Here is a 20,746-nt window from a genome sequence, read left to right on the forward strand (position 1 = left end):
TAGTGAATGTAATATAAGTTATAGAATAAAGCCAAGCCATCTGAGTCTTTCTCATTAGAAGAATGAACGCTTGAATAAAACACATATGACATCTCAGTTTAATGAGCTTTGTAGGTGATAGGTATATTGAAGAAATATTTTTGTGAACTTAATTAGAATTGCAAAAAAATCAAGAAAAGATAACTTTTTGCTTTCTCAAACATGTAATTGATAATAACTGAAGACATTTAAGCAACCTGTTTTCTGATGTTCATAATGTGAAAGGCAATAAAAACCCCCCCAAAACCACACAACAAAACCCCCAAAACAAACAAAACAAAACCCCCTCTGGAGAGTTCCTGGAATAAAAGTGGGAAAAGTTAATTTGACACTTGTTATTTCTTCAAGAAACCTCTTTGTTCAAAAAGAAGCAGCACCTAGTAGAAACTGATTATAATAATTTTTCTACTTCCTTGTCCCCCAACACTCTTCTTAGGCTACTTTGACTTGAGATTTCTGCTGCACAGGAACACCCATGACCCAGATGCTCCTGTGTTAGGCATATTGCAGTGCTATGTTCTTGACAGCATAGTGTATAGACAGCGTCCAGCATGGTATGTGTGGCATATTACTGATAACTGTGATTGATACTGCATTGCTGGATTTGATAAACTGATAATAAGTTACCTGAAGCAAGTACAGTGGTGATCTAAGTAATGCTTGATGTTATTGCAGGTACTGCTTCCCCCTTTCCTAATGCACTTTCCTCTCCTTCACAAAGCACTGAGATCCTCTAGCAGTGCAGCAGATAGTTTGTTTTGTTTTTCAAAGGGCCTTTTAGCCAAAGATCTCAGAAGATCTGTGAGCTACTGCCAATTAAAGCTCCCCTACTGTGGGCTGGGTAACTAATGTTATACCCAATTTATTACCCATGACAAAACTGAGACAAAGAAATTAAGAATGTTACCTAAGTAGGCATAACAGTATCTGTTCTATCTCCTTTTCTACATCTTGTGGCAGAGACTTGCATTTGAAAAGCCTTTAACTTATTCTAGATAGTATCATGTATATTATTATATATGTAATCCCGCTACTTGGATCTGTTTTCATTTCCTTTCAGATAAGAACTATTGTTCTGTCTTTTTTTTAAAAACAGTACTGATTGTTGATTTTGCTGAAACTTTAACTACTTGAGGAAAAAGTTTTTAACTGGTCACAGCACTTGACTCCACTTAAATTCAGTGTAATCATTTTGTTAGACTACTCAAATTTCCAGGCATTCTGACTAAAAGATCATTAAGATAAGACAAGCAGGTTAAAACTTAGTTATCATCAAAGTCATCTGGCGCAGGAGCTAGATATAAGGCTGCTTGCGTTTTGGATCCTGAGCAATGCAGAGTGCAACACATTCTTCTGTCCTCTTCCAGCAGTACCTGGAAAAATAGAGAGATAATCCAATGTGTATGGGGGGCAGCCACATGCTCAAACCAACAACTAAAACATTGATGCTACTGAAAAGTAGGGGAAAACAAACAGGTTCTGTTCTGATTACACCTTTTTTTTTCCTTATTGGTATATCTTGTGATATTTCAGGGAATTGCTCTTCACCATCACTAATACAGGCCAAACATTGTGACATGGTGGGGAAGAATGTATATCTACTTATGGATGAACCAAGGGGGAAGGCATCTATTCTGATCTCGGTGACATGAGGATTGGAACATAATTACCTCAGTACAGATACTATTTTAATGAAATAAGTATCTACAAATTCAATAGTATTTTTCTTGTGGTCATCACTTTTGTATTAGCTGTTTCCAAGCCAGTTGCAGAGATGGCCAGAGATCAATCAGCGTGCAACAGTGATGCATACGATAAAAGGTGACTGCTGTAGAGATCTGATAAATGTCTTAATGCAATATGAACTGTGCTGGCAGATCTCTGAACGTGCATCATGCCATGGTTTTGAAAACACACACTCATTGATTGGATTGCAGGACTGGGAATTAAATTAAGTGATTTCACAGAAGTGATGGAAATAATGGTGAAGGGAGGAGGAGGTAGCTACGTGTTGGAATCATAGGTGCAGAGAACAGTTCTGTGCACAGCGGGATGGCTTCAGCTCTTTCAGCAAACATTTTCAGTGCTGTAAAAAAGGTGCAAATGTCAGCACTACTACTTATTAGATTTTTCGTGTAGGAAAGAAGGCTATTTTTCTCATCGGCCTATAATCTGCTGCATTGTATTACCAGTGAGTATATATCATCCTTCATCCTCTTCGTGGTGGGTACTTTATCAGCTTATGCCACTCTTCACAAGAGTTGGCAATTACTTTCCATTCTCTCTGGAAACTATTTTCACTGTTTTTTTCCTTTACATATATCACATGTGTCATGATTATGAAACACCCATATGCATCCTACTCCAGTAAGAGAGCTGTGTTCTTAGTCTGAACCCCAAATCTTGCTCCATTGATGTTGATTAAGCCTGGTCTGAAGCTTAGAGGATCTGCTGATTGCTGATTGGTGTATTTGTGCCATCTACCGTTATGCATGGTCTTTTGCACGCTGCTTCTTCTTGGTAGTGCTTATCTTTTTTATTCTCCACAGCTTTAATCATAAGAGGTGAACTAGAATGAATGTCTGTCTTTGTTTCCTCCTGAAGGCCCTGAGGAATAATGGAGGCTATTGCAAATCCTGTGTTCAAAGACACTGTGTTTCTGCACCAGCTGGTGCCCAGCCTGGTGTGGACCCAATACGCAGAATTTATGTTGTTGGAAGCTGGGAAACCATGCATTGAACACTGTTCTCTACTCACGTAGACTGGGCATGGACAAGCAGGCTGTCACAAGCAGATAGAGCCAGGGTTTTACCATCCATAGTAACAGTAGATGTGCCCTCCTGAAGGGAAAGAACAGATGACCAGTTTTTTATTTTCCAGGTCCTATCACTAGCAGAAGGAAAATGCTGCAGGTAAGTATGGGAATTCTTCCCACTGAAAGAGCACTTCAAACCTGCTGTGTTTCATGAGGCCTAGCTAAATATTCAGCTGATCTTCCCTGTCCGACACTATTAGCATCAATAAAAACATGCTTCGTGGTTCACTGCTCCCCATCATAAAGCAGAAACCCATTGCCTGACTCTTGGGGGTACACTGCTACCAATATAACCTAGCAGCCTGCAAGTTGGTACAGCTCCGGAAATTACAGAGATAACCTCCTGGAGTACTTCAAGTTCCTCTTCTCTCCTCTTCTACTTTTCTGATTCCTAATATCTTTTTAAGTCTTGAAAAGCAGTTCACAAGTCATCAGGGAGCTTACAGAAATTGCTAATAAGAGTCCATCTACACTGGAATGGACTCATCATTATCTTGTCAAGCAGAGGAGCCAGGTTCTTGCCAGCAACAAGGTCTTGATTACATATGCTGCTGTAAACTGCAGTGTAAACAAATGTCTTTCAAGATTATTATGTCTTTAATAAGTATTTGATAGTCCCTGTGAATTTCAACAGAAGAGGAACTGATAGAAATACCTGCCTCCCAAGCTATCCTGGCTTGTGTAAATGAAAACTAGCTTTTCTCTGTTTTTCCCTTGGGCTGCAAATGTTTCCTAGAAGCCAGTTGAATGAAGGGCATCTGGATCACCTACCACAGTGCTTTAGTATAAACAAGTTCTCAGTTAGACTATAGTAGCTTATTCTACCTGATTCCAGTTTGACTTCAGTATGAGGATAAATGCTTCAAGGCAGAAGTGATGCTTTTTTATCACTTGGAGGCATCCTGATCTATTTACAGGGTATACCCTAAGTAGGGTATACTAAAATCCCCACCAAGACCTAATGGAGGATGCCAGTATCTCTGTCCTGAACATACAAGATGAGGAAAAAGAAGACTATTTTTATGGTGGCAGTAGGTTACGTTTGTTTTTCTTGATAGTTTAAAGCTGAAGGGTGGTGCCTGTTGATGACCTTTTCTATGAGAAGGAAGGTAATATTTTTAATTTCTGTTGCTGGTGCTAGAAGGCTTTACTACTGTTCAGTCTGAACTGAAACATGAACTCATCAGTTAACAAATGTGAATTGTCACGTACCAGCTGCCATATCCAGATATCTGAATTCTTTTTACTTTTCTCAGATGTTCCTGGTCCATAAACTACAGCCTTTAAAAAAAAAAAAAAAAAATATCAGGGAAGAAAAGTAACGGATTCATCCCAGTGACCAAAGTGTACATATTCATCTTCCTACAGCATTTAAAACATTCTATTTTTACAGAAAAAATATTCATAGAAGATGATGTTATTTTTACAGACATTAGAATTCACGTTACATTTGGTATTCTCATATTGATTCCTACTGATAAAAAGGGAGCTGATCACACCTGCCACTCCTTATGCTCCTCTGTATCCTCACTTATCTAATCCTTATGCCTCCTCCCACTCTCAGCTTTGCATCTACATCCTTTTTGCTTCTGTTCTTGGAACAGACACTTCCTCCTCATGAACTCTGGGCCCTGTCAAGAGCCTGCTGAAGTAGAAAAGATTATTCCATTAACATTAGAAAAAGCTGCAGACTGGACCTTATTTTTTTCTCATTATCCGCCCTTTCTGTGTTCTTCCTGACAGTCCCCCACACTCTGTAACTTTGTTGTCAAATGTGTTGGATTCTTCAGAGTGTGACTCCAAGTAACCCAAGGAAAGAATGTTTTGTAAACTATCATGCATACAGCACAGATATCAAATGGTGACAGCTTCATTTACACTCAAACTAGACTGTGTTTGACTAAACTGAGAAGTGCAATGCTTTAGCACAGCCCAGGCTCTCTGGTGCAGTCCAGTTTTCCTTGTTTCCACTTCATGTAGATTGAGGGGGAGGAAAAAAAGTGTATTTACACACCCAGATTAGACTTGTCACCAAGAATGCTGTTCAAACATATAGGGAAGACGAACACACTTGTGAGTAGTATTTGCATCACGCTGGTGTTTCTGATTTGGGAAATACGGGGCGGGGGCTGGGTGTGGAGGCAGCAAGCTGTTTTAATCCCAAAGGAAATGAATGGAAATAAGGTTCAGGTTGATTCTGTGACTGGAAGTATCTGAGCTAGGAAGCCCCTGCCCTGAGCTAGTCAAATCAATGGATGAAGGCAGGCACTTCCAAAGGGCAGGGCAGGCTAAGGCTGAGTTGTTCTGTAGGAGTGTGTAACTTCCTCTGCTGACTACATATTATTCCCAGGCCTGGACTCACTCAGTCTGAACAGTAGGCACCTACTATGTATACCTTTGAAAATATCCCTCTCTTTCAGAGAAATTAGACCTCCCTACCTCTGTTTCAAAGTTATCTCCAAACATACTCAAGGATTTCTTCTGTTTTATTTCACCACGATGATCATTTAACCAGCCTTGGAAGGAAAACGGCTCCATAACAGAAGTGGAATTTAGTGGGAAAGGTGTTTCTTTCAGGAGTTCATCTGTAATCAAGGCAGAGGGCTGTCAGTGACACTTGCTTCCCTTGATCTTTCAAACATTTTACTGTTGTTTACAGCTCAAAGACTTCAGTTTACAGGTATTATCTAGTCAAAAGTCAGTTGTAACAGCAGACAGTGCTACGGTCATTATCAGGACTTCTTACCTGAGGTTGTAAGATGCACGTATTATTTGTGTATTTTTACAGAGATGTTTCTTTGAAGCTCTTGTCAGAACTGTTGTGCATCCTCGCTGTTAAAAATGCATTCAAACGGCATGCAATAGACTACCTAGTTCTTGCCTGCATATTCTTCGTTCTATTCCAGACCAGCTTTTGCACTCTTAAAATCTGATGTATCGTCTCTGAGCCTCTGCTGAGTCACCTCTTAAGTATTCCCATATAAGTGGAATTAGGCCCATAGAACCAGCTTACTCTACATCTTTCACGTAGTTAGTACTGGCTTTTATGCTCCTCCCCTATGTGTTGTGGAGCAAACCAGTTATCACAAACCTAAATCTAATAAAATGCCTTTTTTGTGGTGTTCCTGGAGTTGTGGCTGGATTTAATTTCCCGTAATTCTCCTTTATAACTGATTTGATTTAAAATAGCTGGAGGACTGAACGTAGTTTCAGTGTAACTGGTGAAATCCAAGATTTGTGCTGTGTTGCTGGTAGATGAAATTACCTTTAGTTATTTACCAGCTCACAGTGAAGTGCAGAGACAGAACAATTGCCTTGGTGAACCTAAGTAGTTTGTTCTGAGATGCCAAGGGGAAACACCCATAAAGTAATTTCAAGTAATAATGCCAACTAGATGCAGGAAAAACTCGCTAGATGACTGTCTCCCAAATGCATTGAGGTCATAAATGCGCAGCCAAATCTTAGTCTCAGTACTAGTAATAGAGTAAGTCTTTTTAAAGTATTAGTATATTCATTATGCAATGTTCTTCTTGTTCTTTTCTAAATCTGTATTTTGCTGCTCTGCAGTGTTTTGAATGTATGATTTCAGTTTTTCATGGAAGGCCATTTTGTATGCAGTCTTTGAACAATATGTGAGAAGGTCAGTGCATCCAAGGGATTGCAGTGTACTGAATCAGCTACTGCTGTTTAACAGATCATAATAAGCACTGAATATCTTACATCCATCTCCAGACAATCTGGATGGGATGCTAACCCTTTTATTGTAGAAACAGGTTTTGCCATTCAAATTTATTCTCCATTATATTAAATTAAATGGAAGAAGTCAACATGTTTCTGCAAATGATTGTCTCAGCAATGCCTCTTTCAGAAAATACTGAAAACAGTCTGAAGAAATCTGCAGGAAAAGAAGGAATTTTTTGTTTGAAAGCTTTTTGCCTTCAAGCTTTTTTTAAAAAAAAAATCCTACTTTTACATTATTTAACTTAAATACTTAACATGCTTTTGTTGAAAAGCAAACTCCTCCAGATAAATTAAGAAGCACCAGAAGGAAAAAGAAAATCTTTACATTAGAACTATTCTAATCTGGGCCTGGAAACATTAACAAGATCTAGTCTGAACAGTCTATATTTTATTGTCTGATAACACTAAAATGTAGTGTTAAGGTCATGGATGATTTATTTTCACGCTGCAACATGCCTGATATTTTTTTCTTTATTTTCACAGGTTTATCAAACTTGCTTTGGAGGTAGTTAGGAATACTTATACATTTTGTCAAATAGAGCTTGATTTGGCTGCTATGGTCAAAGATAACAAAAAAAGTTTCTACGAATACATTAACAGTAAAAGGAGGGTCAAGGAGAGCCTCCACCACTTGCTGAATGAGGAGGGTAGTGTAGTGTCAGGGGATGAGGAAAAGGCAGAGCTGCACAGTGCCTTCTTTGCCTCAGTCTTTAATGTGAAGACTGGTTGTTCTCAGGAGACTCAGCCCCCAGAGACGGAAGTTAGGGATGAGGGGCTGTGTGAAGCCCCCGTAACCCAGGAGGAGATGGTTAGTGACCTGCTGTGCCAATTGGACACCCACAAGGCTATGGGCCCGGATGGGATTCACTGCAGAGTAATGAAGGAACTGGCAAATGAACTTGCCAAACCACTCTCTATTATCTACCGGCAGTCCGGGTTAACTGGAGAAGTTCCAGCTGACTGGAAATTAGCAAATGTAACGCCCATCTACAAGAAGGGTCAGAAGGATGATCCAGGGAACTATAGGCCTGTCAGCCTGACCTTGGTGCCAGGCAAAGTGATGGAACAGATCATCCTGAGTGCCATTACACAGCACATGCAGGGCAATCGGGGCATCGGGGCGAGCCAACACGGATTCATGAAAGGCAGGTCCTGCTTGACCAACCTGGTCTCCTTCTATGACCAAGTGACCCGCTTAGTAGATGAGGGCGGGGCTGTGGATGTAGTCTATCTAGACTTCAGTATGGTACTCGACACTGTCTCCCACAGCATCCTCCTAGACAAACTGGCTGCCCGGGGCTTGGATGGGTAGACTCTTCAATGGGTTAAAAACTGGCTGGATGGCCGAGCCCAGAGAGTGATGGTGAATGGGGCAAAGTCCAACTGGCGGCCGGTCACTAGCGGTGTTCCCCAGGGCTCAGTTCTGGGGCCGATGCTGTTCAATATCTTTACAGATGATCTAGACGTAGGGATTGAGTGCACCCTCAGTAAATTTGCAGATGACACCAAGCTGGGTAGGAGTGTCGATCTGCTGGAGGGTAGGAAGGCCCTTTAGAGGGATCTGGACAGGTTAGATAGATGGGCTGAGACCAACAGCATGAGGTTCAACAAGAACAAGTGCCAGGTCTTACACTTCAGCCACAACAACCCCATGCAGCGCTACAGGCTGGGGGAAGAGTGGTTAGAGAGCGGCCCAGCGGAAAGAGACCTGGGAGTGCTGATCGACAGCTGGCTAAACATGAGCCAGCAGTGTGCCCAGGTGGCCAAGAAGGCCAATGGCATCCTGGCCTCTATTAGGAATAGTGTAGCCAGCTGGTCTAGGGAAGTGACCGTCCCTCTGTACTTGGCCTCACCTTGAATACTGTGTCCAGTTCTGAGCCCCACGCTTCAAGAAAGATGTTGAGATGTTGGAGCGAGTCCAGCAGAGGGCAACTGTAGGGGCCTGGACCGTGGGAAAGTTATAGAGAGAACATACCAGTACACTGTTATGTAACAGCATGAGATAGCAAGAAAGCATAGGGATGTGGCTTGCTTAAGTTTATAGTAAGTATCCAATTAGAACAGTAGAGGTGGCACGCAGCCAGATTATGGACAATACTTGTAGCCAATAGCTTAGTGTGTAACTGTTACATAAGAGAGTATGTAGGTTATAAAAGTGTGTGTTAAACAAAATAAAGAAGCTACTAGAGCACCGTATTGGCGTGCTGTAGCTCCTTCCTCGCGCGGGCCCCAACATTATGGTGACCCCGACGTGATCGTTGCATCAGAGAAGGGGGACCAGACGAAAGACGCGAGGGTGACTGCTGTGCCGGCGGAGGTAAGCCGGGCCGTCCGAGAGAGGCGGGGAAGCCGTCCGAGAGAGACGGGGAAGCTGTCCGAGAGAGATGGGGAAGCTGTCCGAGAGAGGCAGGAGGCCGTCCGAGAGAGACGGGGAAGCCGTCCGAGAGAGGCGGGAAGCCGTCCGAGAGAGACGGGGAAGCCGTCCGAGAGAGACGGGAAGTCGTCCGAGAGAGACGGGAATCCGTTCGAGAGAGACAGGGAAGCTGTCTGAGGGAGGTGGGGAAGCCGTCCGAGAGAGGCAGGAGGCCGTCCGAGAGAGACGGGGAAGCCGTCCGAGAGAGGCGGGAAGCCGTCCGAGAGAGACGGGGACACCGTCCGAGAGAGGCGGGAAGCCGTCCGAGAGAGACGGGAATCCGTTCGAGAGAGACGGGGAATTGTAGGTCTACGTGATTAACGGCAGGATGGAGGGTGCAGTATCTGCACTGGAAAAGGCGGAGGTGGAATGTATTCTGCAGATAGCTGCGCAAAGTGAGATTAAGATAAAAAGAAAAGAAGTAGAAACTTTGCTGGAATGGGGCCAGCAAAGAGGTTTTCTAAAAACCACCGATCAGTTGTTTTCTGCAGCTTGCTGGGACGATCTAGGACAAGAACTTTTGAAATTAGTCACGGTGGGAGATAAAAAGGCTAGAAAGCTAATTAAATCTTGGAAGAAAGTGAGGAATATGCTGGAGGCTATGTCCTCTGAGGCAAAAGTGCGATCCGCTCTCAAAAAAGCACTAATACCAGAAGAAAAAGAGCAGTTACCGGCATACCCTGTAGAGGCAGCCCCTCCCTACGAGAACTTTCCGATACGCCCCCCCCCTCTCCCCGCCGGTTCGGCGCCCTCCACCGCCCCCCCCCTTCCCCCTCCGCTGGCTCGGTGCCAGCTGTTTACCCTGCGATTGAGGAAGAGTTTTGGGGTGGAGAATCAACAGCCCCATTAGCCCCGTTAATGCCTTATGCAGTGGGGCCGGAGGTGACATCTGGGGTCTCGGTACCCCCTCCGGAGGCTGATGGAGGCAAACAGCCACCGGTGAATCCTGAAACTGTACCCCTCCCCATGGAAGTAGAAACAAATGAGTCAGACGCCGCTCCTGAAGCGGACAGTAACGCGCCTTTGCGAGAGTTGCTGCAGCGACAAGAACAGCAAATGCAGGAACTATTGAAAAGAATGGAGAGGCTAGATGGAGGAGCTAGTGAAACTTCACAGCAACTCGCTTACAATGAATCCTCGCAGGCGATATCTGGCGGGTTAGAGGCTCTCGGACAGGCTATCGAGAAGCAGGAAGCTCCTCCAGCAGAACCGGAACTTACTCTGGCAGAGCTAAAGCACAAAGAGGAAACAATCCGGAAGTGGACACCTGCCGGATTGTGAATACCTCCTACTTCAGTATCCACAAGACCTGGGAGAAGAAAATGATGCACGGGGCTTGGACAAAGAATTCAGAGCCCCTGCTAAATCACTCTGGTGGATGCTTTGATAACAAAGACACCTTCCTTCAGAATCCCCACAGGCAAAATTAACAGAGGCTCGACAATCTCATCAATTTTTTCACCAATCTGCAGCAGCATTGCGATCGCAATTCCAATTGACAAAGACTGATGCAAGGGCAATTATACCTTCTTGCCCCGATTGTGCTAGAATACCTGTGTTACAGATTGTGGGAGCAAATCCCAGGGGACTCCAACCCAGACAGATTTGGCAAACAGACATCACCGAATATGCTGCCTTTGGCTGACTCAAATATATCCATGTATCCATTGACACCTGCTCCGGTCACATGTGGGCTACAGCCCTGACCTCCATGACAGCTAAGGCTGTTAAAAAACATCTGTTGCAAGCTATTGCAGTAATGGGCCAGCCAGAACAAATTAAGACTGATAATGGCCCTGCCTATCGATCTGAGTTGCTTGTAGAATTTATGCAGAAATGGGGTATTACACATGTATGCGGTATTCTATATAATTTTACAGGGCAGGCAATTGTGGAACGTGCGCATCACACATTAAAAGAGCATTTAGAAATTATTCGAAAACAGGGGGAGATGGGACCACAGGATGCACTACATAAAACATTGTTTGTATTAAATTGGCTAAACCCTAAGCAGAACTCGCAAACACCACCTGCCGTAGGTCACGGGCAGGGAAATCAAAAAGACTTCAGTAATACAAACGTACCAGTAAGGGTATTTATCCCAGAATCAGGCACTTGGGAAGGGCCAAAGCAATTAATAACCTGGGGCAGAGGGTATGCTTGTGTCTCCACAGGAAATAACTGCCAATGGGTTCCAGCCAAATGGGTGAAGCTGTGGCTAGATGAACCAGCTGATGCTACAGGACCAGACAACTCTAACACCAGAGGCCTTGAGGAGGTGTGATCACTGCCTTGCATGTATCATCTGGCCGTGACTCCAGAATCTGAATCCAGAACAGAAGATGCGGGAACATCATGGGTTTTTTGGACGAACTGGTTGGGTGGTCTGGGAATTGGAGGGTGGATAGCCAGCCTAGTGAAAGGCTTGGCGCAAGTATTGCTATTCATTTTGTATTGGTATTCTGTACTATAAAAGGTTTTGCAGGGAATGATATCAAGAACCATTGCCATTTATATTAAGAAAGAAAGGGGGAGATGTAGGGGCCTGGACCGTGGGAAAGTTATAGAGAGAACATACCAGTACACTGTTATGTAACAGCATGAGATAGCAAGAAAGCATAGGGATGTGGCTTGCTTAAGTTTATAGTAAGTATCCAATTAGAACAGTAGAGGTGGCACGCAGCCAGATTATGGACAATACTTGTAGCCAATAGCTTAGTGTGTAACCGTTACATAAGAGAGTATGTAGGTTATAAAAGTGTGTGTTAACCAAAATAAAGAAGCTACTAGAGCACCATATTGGCGTGCTGTAGTTCCTTCCTCGCGCGGGCCCCAACAGGCAACCAAGCTGGTGAAGGGTCTGGAGGGTCTGACCTACGAGGAATGGCTGAGGGAGCTGGGGTTGTTTAGCCTGGAGAAGAGAAGGCTCAGAGGTGACCTTATTGCAGTCTACAACTACCTGAAGGGAGGTTGTAGCAGAGTGGGAGTCGGCCTCTTCTCCCAGGCAACTAGCGATAGGACAAGAGGACATAGCCTCAAGCTTCGCCAGGGGAGGTTCAGGTTGGACATTAGGAAGAATTTCTTTTCAGAAAGGGTCATTAGACATTGGAATGGGCTGCCCAGGGAGGTGGTGGAGTCACCATCTCTGGATGTGTTTAAGAAAAGAGACATGGCACTTAGTGCCATGGTCTAGTTGACATGGTGGTGTCAGGGCAATGGTTGGACTCAATGATCCCAGAGGTCTCTTCCAACCTGATTGATTCTGTGATTCTGTAAATTATGCATACACTCAACTATAGCTGTATTGCAAAGTTGTTTTTTGGCTAGGGCAAGATACGAAATAAAGGTCTAAAACATTATGATATACATTCACACACAGCAGAGGACAAGGAAGGCATTTTATCAGAAGGTACTCAGGGCAATTAGTATTCCAACAGATTTTTAAATATGTTTCATTAATAGTAGCAATCTTTACCTTCTAAAGTAATATGAAGGTGATAGAGGTTTTTTTTCTGTTATCAGAATAAAACAGGTCACTCTTGGATTTAGAAAAGCCTTTTGGAATACAAGTAACTTACCCATTGGTAGGGCTTTCAACTAAAATGCATGTCTTAGTTGAGATAGTTTTTTTAAAAAAAAACAAAACACAAACAACAAAACAAACAAACTCCCCCAAAAAACTGGTATATGACACCTGGTAGGGTAAGAGACGCATACCGAGAAGTCATGTGTATCCTGCTCAGTTCAAGGGGATGTGTCTTCTCTACAGGTTAAGAATTCCAGCATCAAGCTAACAAGTAAGTTCAGACTTCATATGCTGGAGAATGGATAGCAAAAAGCTGAGTCTCTAGGGTGGGCACTGTGATGTTTTAGGCAAGCGGAACTATGAACGCTCCCCATGAATTGCAAGGAATTCAGGGTACAAAAAAGCCAAAGTACTTCTTCGTGTTCTGACCAAGCAGCAACACAAATCTAACAATGGAAAGTAACTATAAACTTCTAAGTTTGCAGCTTAACTTCTGACACTTATTCCCTGTAAACATAATTTTGCTAGTTTTCCTCTTTCTAGTGATCTCTGACTCTGTCCTGATCAACAGGGACAACACGCACAGGGCAACAGTAAACAGTGACCTATGCATACTTAGGGCCAATGTAAAGTGTAATACATCCTACACTTACTATGGAGCGCTGTCCTTTCTTGCTTGTGATGTACAGGTTTCCACTTAAATATGAGGAAAAACTACTTTACGGTGAGGGTGACCGAACACTGGAACAGGCTGCCCAGAGAGGTTGTGGAGTCTCCTTCTCTGGAGACATTCAAAACCCGCCTGGACGCATTCCTGTGTGATATGGTCTAGGCAATCCTGCCCCGGCAGGGGGATTGGACTAGATGATCTTTCGAGGTCCCTTCCAATCCCTAACATTCTGTGATTCTGTGATTCTGTGATTCTAACAGTTTCATTTACTTCCAAGTAAAGGTGGGCTTTTTTTTTTTTTATTTAGACTCTAAGTTCTTCTGGACAAGAGCTGTCTTTTGATACTTGTCAGCGGGCCCTGGACTGTGATGGGGTTTTAGCTTATTACTAATTTTGATGTTAATGACACTTGCCCAGTGATAGCAAAATGGTGTTAGAAAACTGAGTCTTCATGAAATAAACCTTTAGTGTGATCCAGTATGATGATGTGAGTACCTGTTACTGCAGAACAAATAAGAGAGCACTGTGATGATGAAGTACATGACATATGTCTGACATTAATAGCCTACTTGACTGAGTCCTCATTTAACACTGATACTTATCCCTTGCATGATGCTGAAAGCTGTAGATGCCCTAGCGCTTGTGAACGTGAGCTAACGAGCTACGATGAGGAGGATCCAATATTTTGCAATCCCACACATATCGGAGTTGAAGCCTGGTGCTTCCAAAGGAACTGAGTGTTTCTTATCAGGCTAATAGCTTATATTTAGATATTGTTGCATATATTTTTGCTTAGCCTGTACATTAGCTTTCAACAATATCTCAGGAAGTGTGAGTTGGTGTGTCTCTGGAGTTCTTATGTTCCAGTAATACTGTGAGACAAGGAGACAACATTTAATGATGTAAAAACATGCCAGCAAAATGCAAGAAGATGGTTATTCTAAGCTAGTTGGCTAAAAGTCTTGCGTATGTCTCTCCAAGTAATCTATCACTAAGTGGAACATCAAATCTAATAATATTTTCTTACATGTTCAGGAGATCCATTTAAATAGTTCAATAGTAAAGTCCATTTTTGTAGATCATTACTATTAAATATTCATCTCACAGCAATGTTTTCTTTATGGGTTTTATAGCTATCTTCAGCTTTAAATTAGAATGTGATGATATCATGTTAAGCTGAAAAATACATCACATTTAGTGAATGAGTTTGTAAATATTTAAAGGAAATTACAGGTTTTCAAGGAAGTTGATTTCAGTTAAACAATGGAGACTGTACTGAGACTGAGAATATGAAGCTGTGCAAAAATGGGGAGAACAGCTTGCAAGAAAACAGCCAGTGAATGTACAGGTAGTTGCAGCCTCAACAGAGACCATCTAAGGAAGAGTTTGAACTTGCTGGGAGTCCCGTACTTCTCATAGCAATAAAGAGGACAGGTAAAAAAGGACTGCCACTGGCCTACCACGTATATGTGAGTGTATTTGCTTACCCCAAACTTGCATGTTACATGGAAGCTCTCCCTTCCCTACCCCAGTGACGTGCCTAAGATTTCTTGTCAAGAAATCGGACCATCTCATTCTCCCAGAGTGTTTCTTGAGCCCTACTACCCCCAATCTCTTCTCATAGCTCTTTTGCAAACCTTGTTTCTTCAAGATTTGTTGCAAAGGAAAAGAGCAATAAAGCACATGAAATACAATATATTGAAATAGTGACATGCCATCCTTCCCTTCACTTCTAGGCAGCACATTCTACATGGAACAATCTTCAAATCTTTAAATCGCCTTATATGTTCTTACTAATTATGAAAGCCCCTCCACCCTAAGTCACTGTGCTGCCTCAGAAACAGTCCGTTCCTGCATGCTGTGGTGCCATCACCATGCAAGGACGTGAGAAAGTCCCTTACAAATGGTGTCTCCCTCTGTAAAAGCAGAAGACATCCTTAACTAAAGTGGAGCAGTTAGGTCCTCTTCATTTTGTTATCCTTTAACTGAGCATAAAATGGTCCAGACTAGGGATAAGGAGCTCACAAGTTATTTTACAATTATGTATTCATTTATTTATGTCCAGTTTCTAATCATCCCTTCCATCTCTTAAAGAATACTATACCATAATGAATAGTTCTGATGTGGCAGTTTTGCAGCATTTCACGTTTAATTACAAATGCCAGCAATAATATATACCCTGGGATGTTTTTCCAATGTGTGCCTTCCTAATTCCTATGAAAAGTCTGCTTTATTCTCAATGTTAACAGAAATGTCAATGAGACTAGTAGGAGTTTAATACCTCTGCAAATAAAACCTGTCAACTGAGGGACGTAATTTCAGTCATCTGGGTTTGAAAAAACAAGTAGTTAACTCATTCCACATAAAAATTCAGAGTGAAAGCACCGATGGTGACTGATTGCTTTGCGGGTTGTTGGTTCATTTCACTGTTGTTGAGTATAGATGCAGAAACATTTAGCTGAAAATACAGCACTCAGTGTAATCATACATTTCCCTGTGTAACTGTATTTGTTTTTGTAGTATGCCCTGAGAACTGGCGTGACTGCTAATTTATGACTTGTCCCTGTAATTATTTTTAGGCACATTTTTCTTTGTGTCATTAAATCTATGCTGGAAAATAAAAAACAATTATTTTTTGTCCTAATTGAAACAAAGAAGTTTGAGGAAAGCTTTGAAAAATATTTTTGTAAAAAAGAAATACAGCCTCTTAAAAGGAGATAGCAGTAGCCAGAAGGAAGGGAATAAATTAGAACAACAAAACTACAAGATTTAGGCCATAATTCTGTTTAAAGGCTCTTCATGATATAGCTAAGTCATTGTAATTAAGAATGATACATTGTATTGAGAAATACTGACCACTGTTCCCATCCTAAAATCAGGAATCTTAATTTTTGTTTCTGAATCTGCCTTTTATGTGACTGTGGGCATTTCATTAATCATCTTTGTGTGTAACTTCTGCTTCCATGCAAGAGGAATAAGGTATTTCATTACAACAAGTGTCAAGACCTCACTACATTTGTGAGACAAGGTTTTGTACAGCATGTGTGAGCTATTACTACTAAATAGCCTTAGAAACACTAGTGAAAATGTCAGACTGACTCCATTAGTGAGTTTTCTGTTTCAGATGTTGCTGTCTGGGGAGCATTTAAGAGCGTAAGGAAGAAAGAAGCTACCTTATTAGAGAAGACATACCTGCTGTGAAGCTGCTCTGAGCTTTAGAGCTCTTAAAAATATTAAATTTTTTTTCACTAAAGTCTGAACAGAAATGAAAACAACTTTATAGAGCATTTTGTCCAATTTCCCTGATAGGTTTATTATATACTAATATATTATGTACTAAAGGTCAGTAGTAGCTTAGTTCCCAAGCTCTAAAGAGTTCCCAAGCATTAGGAGAGCTCCTGGAGATTAGTTTATGTTCTGCCTCTCTTTGAGGAGGCTCAGTGGAGAATACTGTGGGAGAAGCAGACTTCTTCCTGGAAAGTTTTTTTCATTTTTGTTTGGTGACTGTTGTTGTTAGCAGTTCTGGGCTCTGGGAGCCTAATGAACTTCTCGGAGCGTTCCTGGCTCCAGAGAATGTACAGCCTGCAGTCCTGGGTTTTGGATGATACATTGTAGTTTGGGATTAAAAACTTTAGTAGAAGTTTTCATATGGCAAATTATAGCAGCCATAGTCTGGAGATTGTAATTCTACTTTATTTGTGTATTAAATATTGCTGACTTAGATTGGTTCATCTGAGCTCTTCATCTCCAGTACTGGCTATATACTCATTGGGGACCAGTGTGGTGTGGAAAGTTGTTAAATATGAAGGGAGGGGAAATGGATGAAGCCAGTGAGAGGCTGCATGGTTATACAGGATTGAGGTGTATTCTAATGATTCTATTCCCTTCCTCCACCTATGTACCCTTTACAGTTCAGGTGGGCTTCAGGAGAGATATGAACATGACTTGGAAGTTACTTAAAGGATTTAGGTACGACGAGATAAAGATGAACAGTGTATTTATGTGGACATCTCTGCCAGAATAGAGATAATGAGGATGATATGAAAAAGGAGTAGGTTCAAGTTGTTGACAAAAGTTATAGAGACATTGTCTCAGAGAATTGTACAATTATGGTGTGTCTAGACAGTTTAAAATCATTCACTCTCTGTATCAGTTTGAATACTGTTCTGTCCTGGAGACCTCCTGGTGGCTGTTTGTGAAATAAATTCCCTAGAGGAACACTCTTTAATATCTAAATGTTCATATGCTGTTTCTTCTAATAGAAGTACTCAAAGCAGAAAGAAGTAACATATTATAGAAGGAGCAATCTATCCCGATATGTTGGAAATCCTTAAAAGATGAGAGAAAAGAAAATCAAATATTCAGTTTTCTAAACAGCTTCATAGCAAATAAAACTTACTTCCAAAATCATCATTCTTATTTAAAAAAAAACCCACAGTGATAGTACCTTTAGAATTATTTCAATGATGTACCTACAAGAGAAAAGCACAAATATTTACATAGTTCTTTTAAGTTGAAAAGAATGGCCCTATATTTGCAGTAGTGTAAATGAAGACAGAATTTCTTCCTCTCCTTTTTTTTATTTTTCTGAGGTAGTTTTAATTGAATTAATATTGCCCACTAGCCAGTTATCTTTATTCTTTAGCTTTTTCTTATTTTCAGTTATTAACACTCTTCTCTTCTGATCTGCTTGGTTTTGTACGGCAGTGAAACAAGACTGAACAGCAAATACTGTCTACAGAGGTTGCGCTGGATTAGCTACAGAGGATGATGGTACACAAGCTGATTTTCACCCTTATAACTTGTTTAATAACACTACTGAAACCAGAAAACATTTGTTTATAGACCATGCCCTAGGCTGTATGGTATTCCTATTCCAACTAAATGAAGAAAGCACCCAATTTTTCATACTCTCAGATCCTTACCTTTTGTCTGCTCTGAGTCACAAGCATGGAATTGTGCTGTATTCTAACAATACTAACCAGATTTTAAGTCCAGACTGTAAATTACCCTAGATACACCTAGAATCGATGAAAGTTTTGCTAGTGAAGTCACTACAGGACTGGTTTGTGTATTATATATCTATATGTCCACTGACAATAAAGCTTTTATGGGAATTAAAATCTCATTGATAATTAGGAGACTAATTAATTTGGATAAACAAAGACCTGACGTTCTACCTGCACCATTAATGTTCTTAAAGATAATTTTTAAACAAGCCTAACTTAGGAAAAGTCTTTTCTTGCAATTTTCCCATCAAATTTCACATAAAAGAAGGCTGGGTTATTTCAGTGAGCATGGCATGATAAACTGTTGAACTTCTGGATACTTTGGCTAACAATATTCAGCCATCACTGTTTATTAGAATTGAGGTTTGTCTGTCTGAACTGTCTCTTGTCCTCTTGATTGTAAAATTGGGATGAAATAGAAACCTTGAGAGAATCTTGCTTCCAGTCTGATTCAACTGAAAGTAGCAAGAGTTGTTTTGATAACTGTGATTCTTCATGTCAAAAACTGTGTAAACCAACCCAACCCATCTTGAGTGTTCCATGTTTAGACTATATCTTAAATATATTCATCTTTATTCATAAAAGGAGGGGAGAGTTTTCTCAGGCTTACTTCTACACGTGGTAACAGAAGAGGCTAGTAATTCAGTACAAAACAGTTCCAGGGAAGATGCCTCAAGTAAGGATTACATGCAATATATGTTTCTGATTGTATTTCACCTGATGGTACTTGAGTCCCTCTTCTAAAAATGTATCTTTTTAATACCTACTGCTGTCTCTTCATATATTCTGAGTACCCTGCTTTCAGAGGGACTTGCCCTACTGTTGGCTGAGCCCGAAACCATAAATAAGTCAAGAAAAAGTCTGGACTTAGGTGTGTGGTTTTTTGGGGTTTTTTTTGTGGTGTTTTTTTAAAGCAATTGGAGCTTAATTGATTCTATTTATAGCTTTCCTCTATGAGTGAGCTGCAATCAAGGGTTTCTTTCAAGATGTTTTTCTTCAATTTTACTCCATTTCTCTCTAAAAAGGGGAGGCACTAGTTCAGGCTTATATAGAGATGATTGTGAGGGCACTTCAGCTGGCACTTTTTATACTGAGGGGATTCTGGATTTTCAGAAGAGAAACTGAAAGAAGAGGCTGAAATGCAGCCCTCTGCATAGGCCAGCTCAAATCTTGTTAAAATACATCTTGAATGAAACATCATGAGAAACTCGTGGTAGCTTGTTATATGTTACAAGTGTCATGCTGGTTGTTGAATTCTACTTAAGAAAAAAAAGAGAGCTGCTGAGGGAATAAAACTGAAGCATTATTTCTCTATCAGTTGGGTATGCCTCCAGAAGGAACATATTACCATCTTACTCATATCTCAGTCAAACTTTGATTTTTTTTTTTATTTTTTTTAAACACAAGTCTCACTGACAGTTACAGGAGCCTCTAGATAAAACTTCTGTAACTAAAAATCTGGGGTATTTTCCTCATGTATAAGACATCACTGAGACTTTGAGCTTCTTATTGTCCATGAGAACTGAAAATTGGAAAAATGGAGCTGTTCCCCAGCTGAAAGCCTGCCATGTAACTCTGTTGACTGCTTTTTGCTTATAGCAAGAGTTAAGCCAAGCGCATTTCAAATATTTGTTGTCTTGATATAGCGGCTAATCCAAGAGAATTCATTCAGGGGAAAAAGATGTATTGACCTCTGAGCAAAATAACTACGTTTACTTGCCTTTTTTTATTTGGTCTTGAAAAAACTTTTTTCAGCTTTAATGGAAGCCTCTCATGCCTTTTGGCCTCTTTATAGCTTTTGAATAAATTACAAGAAAGAAAGAGCTTCTGTACTGGATTTATCAATAACAACTTCTCAGATTTCTATGATGTTTTAAAAAAAAAGTGTCAAGATGTATCATAGCTTCTCATTGATTGTCAGCTTTGTTCTTTAGCCCTAATCTTCTGCAAAAATATTTACAAAATAAATCTTTAATATTCTTTTTTTCTGCACTGATACAATTAATTTGTTACTGACATATAAGCTCTTAGCTCAGACTGGTGAGGGATGCTTATTGTAAATCACTGTATTGAACAAGGATAGTATGTGTGAGATGATTTTTTTTATTACAGCAGCATCTAGAGGCTTCTTCTGAAATTATATTTTCTCTGCTAGACACTGTATGAACACACACCTTACCCCCCTGCAAAAAACCCCAAACAACAAAAACCAAACCACTAACATCCAAACATGTCACACCAGTGACATGCTCAAATGAAAATAAGCTTAAATTAAAATAAACACATTTTGATGGTACATATAAAGAAAATTAAGATCTTGGAGATGACAACGTTTTGTTTGTAAGAAAAACAGAGCCTTTTTCTGAGAAGTACATTTCTTAGTCAAAGGGCCAATGCCCAAAGCTTGTTCAGCTGCAAAGTCTTTCAGGCAGGGTTTCCAACTGGCTTCCCATTTCCTTATTGCAAGGGCTTGTAAGGTTGCTATCCCACACACAGGACTCTTCTGTGAACTCTTCATTTTGGTGGTGATGAT

The 20,746-nt window shown here is 40.9% G+C and overlaps 1 protein-coding gene across 1 annotated transcript in view; it reads right to left on the minus strand.

Annotated features, from left to right (window-relative positions):
* Positions 1-286: 286 nt before the first annotated feature.
* HAAO (3-hydroxyanthranilate 3,4-dioxygenase) overlaps positions 287-20,746 on the minus strand; it is a gene marked incomplete at its 5' end in the record, with an annotated part of 49,295 nt that continues 28,835 nt past the window's right edge. Inside the window, 4 exons of the mRNA XM_068405625.1 lie at positions 287-1,412; positions 2,797-2,879; positions 4,067-4,135; positions 5,294-5,439. Coding sequence (XP_068261726.1) covers positions 1,334-1,412; positions 2,797-2,879; positions 4,067-4,135; positions 5,294-5,439 — 377 coding nt within the window. The remainder of the gene's footprint in view (positions 1,413-2,796; positions 2,880-4,066; positions 4,136-5,293; positions 5,440-20,746) is intronic.

The sequence above is a fragment of the Nyctibius grandis genome, chromosome 1 (genome assembly GCF_013368605.1).
Source record: "Nyctibius grandis isolate bNycGra1 chromosome 1, bNycGra1.pri, whole genome shotgun sequence".
Taxonomy (NCBI): domain Eukaryota; kingdom Metazoa; phylum Chordata; class Aves; order Nyctibiiformes; family Nyctibiidae; genus Nyctibius; species Nyctibius grandis.